General features: G+C 41.0%; 2 protein-coding genes across 2 annotated transcripts in view; one reads left to right on the forward strand and one right to left on the reverse strand.

Moving 5' to 3' along the window:
- Cadps2 (calcium dependent secretion activator 2) overlaps positions 1–3,743 on the reverse strand; it is a 575,996-nt gene that overhangs the window by 460,848 nt on the left and 111,405 nt on the right. The window lies entirely within an intron of this gene.
- LOC105743816 (calcyclin-binding protein-like) lies at positions 588–1,702 on the forward strand. Its single transcript, XM_012517370.2, has 2 exons — positions 588–1,074; positions 1,389–1,702. The coding sequence occupies exons 1-2, from the start codon at positions 696–698 to the stop codon at positions 1,700–1,702; spliced, it is 693 nt and encodes a 230-aa protein (XP_012372824.1). The 5' UTR covers positions 588–695.

The following is a 3,743-nucleotide window of genomic DNA, read 5'->3' on the forward strand; positions in this document are numbered from 1 at the left end:
TGTTTAGTTCCGTCATTTGAATATTATAGGTGCATTAACTCAGCAAAATATTCTAAAAGAGTCCAGTAGTCCATAATAGTATTGGGTCTTCTGCTTGACTGGCAATGTCAGAAATTGTTGACCTGAGATTTGTATCATTAAATGAAATGTGAATATCATATTTGTTAGAAAAGGACAAGATGATAGGTTTATAGAATATTTATTACGAGTTGTGCTGCTATAGACATAGTTATGTATGCATCACTCAATAGGATAACTTTTAACTCTTTCGCAGAGATATATCAAAGGGAGATGGCTGGGTCCTGACAGCTAAGTCTTGGAAGCAGCCTAGACGTACATCAGCATGGTATGCACTAGATACAGTGGGGCACTGCTGTGCCCTAAATGACAAACTTGAGCTGCGACTAGGAAAATAGATGTGCCTCAAGAATATAATGCTAAGTGAAATACATTAGACACCATGATTATATATCACATGGTTTAGCTTACGTGAGAAACCCATAATATAAATAAATTAAAGAGCTCGTGAAGGTTCCAGATTCACCGTGTGCGGAGGGCGGGCCGCGGTTCGGGCACTCACCCAGCGGCTGGCCCGCGGCTAGTGCTGCTGAGGTCCACGCCCGCGGGGACTACGGTGGTTCCTGTCATTGCATGCTCGCCCGCAGCTCGGGCTTTAAGTCCAACCCCGCCCGACCATGGCTTCGGCTCTGGAGGAGTTACAGAATGATCTAGAAGAGGTAAAGGCATTACTGGAAAAGGCTCCTAGGAAGAGAGTACGTGATACCCTGACAGTTGAAAAATCCAAGATTGAAACAGAAATAAAGAACAAGATGCAACAAAAATCACAGAAGAAACCAGAACTTCTTGACAATGAAAACCCAGCCGCTGTGGTTGCTCCCATCACAACAGGATACACAGTGAAGATCAGCAATTACGGATGGGATCAGTCAGAAAAGTTTGTGAAAATCTACATGACCTTAGCTGGAGTTCATCAGGTTCCTGCTGAGAGTGTGCAGGTGCATTTCACAGAGAGGTCATTTGATGTTTTGGTAAAGAATCTAAATGGGAAGAATTACTCCATTGTAGGGAGCTGCGTGTAGCCGCACCCTAGGATGGCGCCGGTTTCCGCCTTCCACCCCCACAAGGGGTGAGTGCTCCTGGAGTAAACAACTCCATATATGGCCAAGGCTTGGGCTAATGCATTGCTTCCGCATACCTGGACCAATGGGCAGTACACACGTGGCACCCCATGGTTGGAAGCCCTGGGACTTATAAGCTAAGAGCAGGGGGCTCGGGGAAGGAGAAGACGGATGTAAGAGAACAATAAAGAGCTGCGCAGAAAACCAACCAGTGGTCGCATCGTTCTTGCAGGCAAGGCCTCGCACGACACTCCATGATTGTGAACAACCTCTTGAAGCCCGTCTCAGTGGAAGGCAGTTCAAAAAAAGTCAAGACTGATACAGTTCTTATCTTGTGTAGAAAGAAAGCAGAGAACATTCGGTGGGAATACTTAACTCAGGTTGAGAAAGAGTGCAAAGAAAAAGAAAAGCCATCCTACGATGCTGAGACAGATCCTAGTGAGGGATTAATGAACGTTTTAAAGAAGATTTATGAAGATGGAGATGATGATATGAAGCCAACCATTAACAAAGCTTGGGCGGACTCAAGAGAGAAGCAAGCCAAAGGAGATTCAGAATTGTAAAACTTCAAAGTCCTTTTGAAAACTATGATTCAGAAATTTCTGATATTTCCAATAAGGGAATGTTGCTGAGCTACACATAGAAATTTGACAGAAACCTCAAAGCCTTCAGACTGAAGGCAGTGAATTCTCCATTTCTTACTAGAGGATTTATTTAAGATGCATATTAAGTACTTCCTCCAAAGATGGTTTCATTAAGATCCTGGTCATTTTCTTTATGTAAGGGTTACATGGTATTCTCATTGAAATATAAAAAGTCTTACCTAAGGAAAACAATACATTGTGTATATTTTTGTTCATCTAGGAGGTAGAAAACAGAAGTATATGCTTGCCTGTAAGTTACAAATGTCAGCTCCCACTAATGTAAGAATAAGAGTAAAACAATTTTTGTATAAAATTCAAATGTGTGCTTGTGCTTCAAATTTACTGTACAGTGTATGGTCGCCTACGGCCAGCTTGAGCAGGGCAAAGAGCAGGGACCACCATGCACTGATCCAATCACAAATGTTTCTATCTAGATTTAAATATATTTGTTTATGAATATAGAATTGAAGTAATAGACAAGCATCTTTATGTAATGCCAGTTAGTAAGTTCTACCATGGATCACATAACTTTAATAACCATAAAGTAAAAATAATTCATTTGAAAGTCCAATATTCCTATGTTCAATAAAGTTGGATTTTTATGTAACAGGAAAAAAATAAAATTAATTAATTAAAGAGCAAAATAAAAGACAGGAATAGGAAATAGGAAGAGAGCTTTTGCACAAGAGGAGGAGAACCAGAGACAGAGGCAGGGAAGAGGGACAGGAAAGAGGGACAAAAGACGGAGCTGGGTTATGCACACGTACTAACGCACACACGCCGAGCATAATCATGATGTACTGCAAGTATGCACCAATAAAAATGAAAAACAACTAAAGAACAGCTGCAATTTGGATTGAAAAGAAAAAGGATAATGGATTTAAGGAATATTTATAGCCTTATTATATAATTGAATTTCTATAAACACTCCAGTGTTCGGCCATGTCATAGTCATACTTCCCTGAAAAGGCCTGAGTTCTATCCTCAGAAAGAGCTCTGAAAATGTTAGTGATAGCACTCTGTACGTGTAGAGGTGTGAGGAATCTGAGACACTGATGAACAGCTTCTGGTGAGTATATTTTTCATTTGTCTGAGCTGCAATAATTTTTAATTTTACCTGACATACAAAAAAGCCATACATATTAGTGAGCTAACACTTCTGTTTCCATCCATGTATATACGCTGCATACCATTATGTGACATACTTCATTTTCATATTTCTTTTCGCTGTCTGACACGGACATTATCACCATCTACCTTCCCGGGGGACAGCACACGCAAACTTCTTGCTCCTCTCTTGCCTGAACTCAGGATCCCGCGACCAGCCTCTGCTGCCCTCCCCTCCACCTCTACCCGCCCCCCTTGGAACAACTGCGGTGCTTTCAACTTCTCTAAGATTAACTTTTCTAGACTGCGCACAGAAATAAGCTTGAGGGGTATTCTGTCTTTCTGTGCCTGATTTACTGAACGTAACAATTTTTTTCTTTTGCATATCTGAATGGCACTTGTATATATGTCCTGCATTTTGTCATCTACTCACCAGCTGATGGCTACTTAGGTTTTTGCTCCTTCTTTCCTATTGTGAATAACAGTGCCATAATGAACTTAGACTCCCTGAACCCCTATGTGACAACACAGTTTGGCACTAGACCAGACTCAGAACTCTACTTCTTCATCTAGATGCTTTATGTTAATTTATGTCACAATTTGAAACAATCCCAGTTCATATATCCTGAAAATAAACTAACTGAAGATTGAAAAGTTATTCAACAACCCGCCTGTACTTTTATACAGGTGACTAGTTGATTTTTCCATTCTAGTGCTGATTAGCATTTATACATACTATACTTGCAGATTTAAAAAGTGAAGGGCGGGGGCTGGAGAGATGGCTCAGTGGTCTAAAGCACCTACTTAGAACAAGCTTATCAAAGCATCAGGGACTGCGGTTCAATCCCCCAGC

Source organism: Octodon degus, unplaced genomic scaffold, assembly GCF_000260255.1.
Source record: "Octodon degus isolate 3935 unplaced genomic scaffold, OctDeg1.0 scaffold00170, whole genome shotgun sequence".
In the NCBI taxonomy this organism is placed as follows: Eukaryota; Metazoa; Chordata; class Mammalia; order Rodentia; family Octodontidae; genus Octodon; species Octodon degus.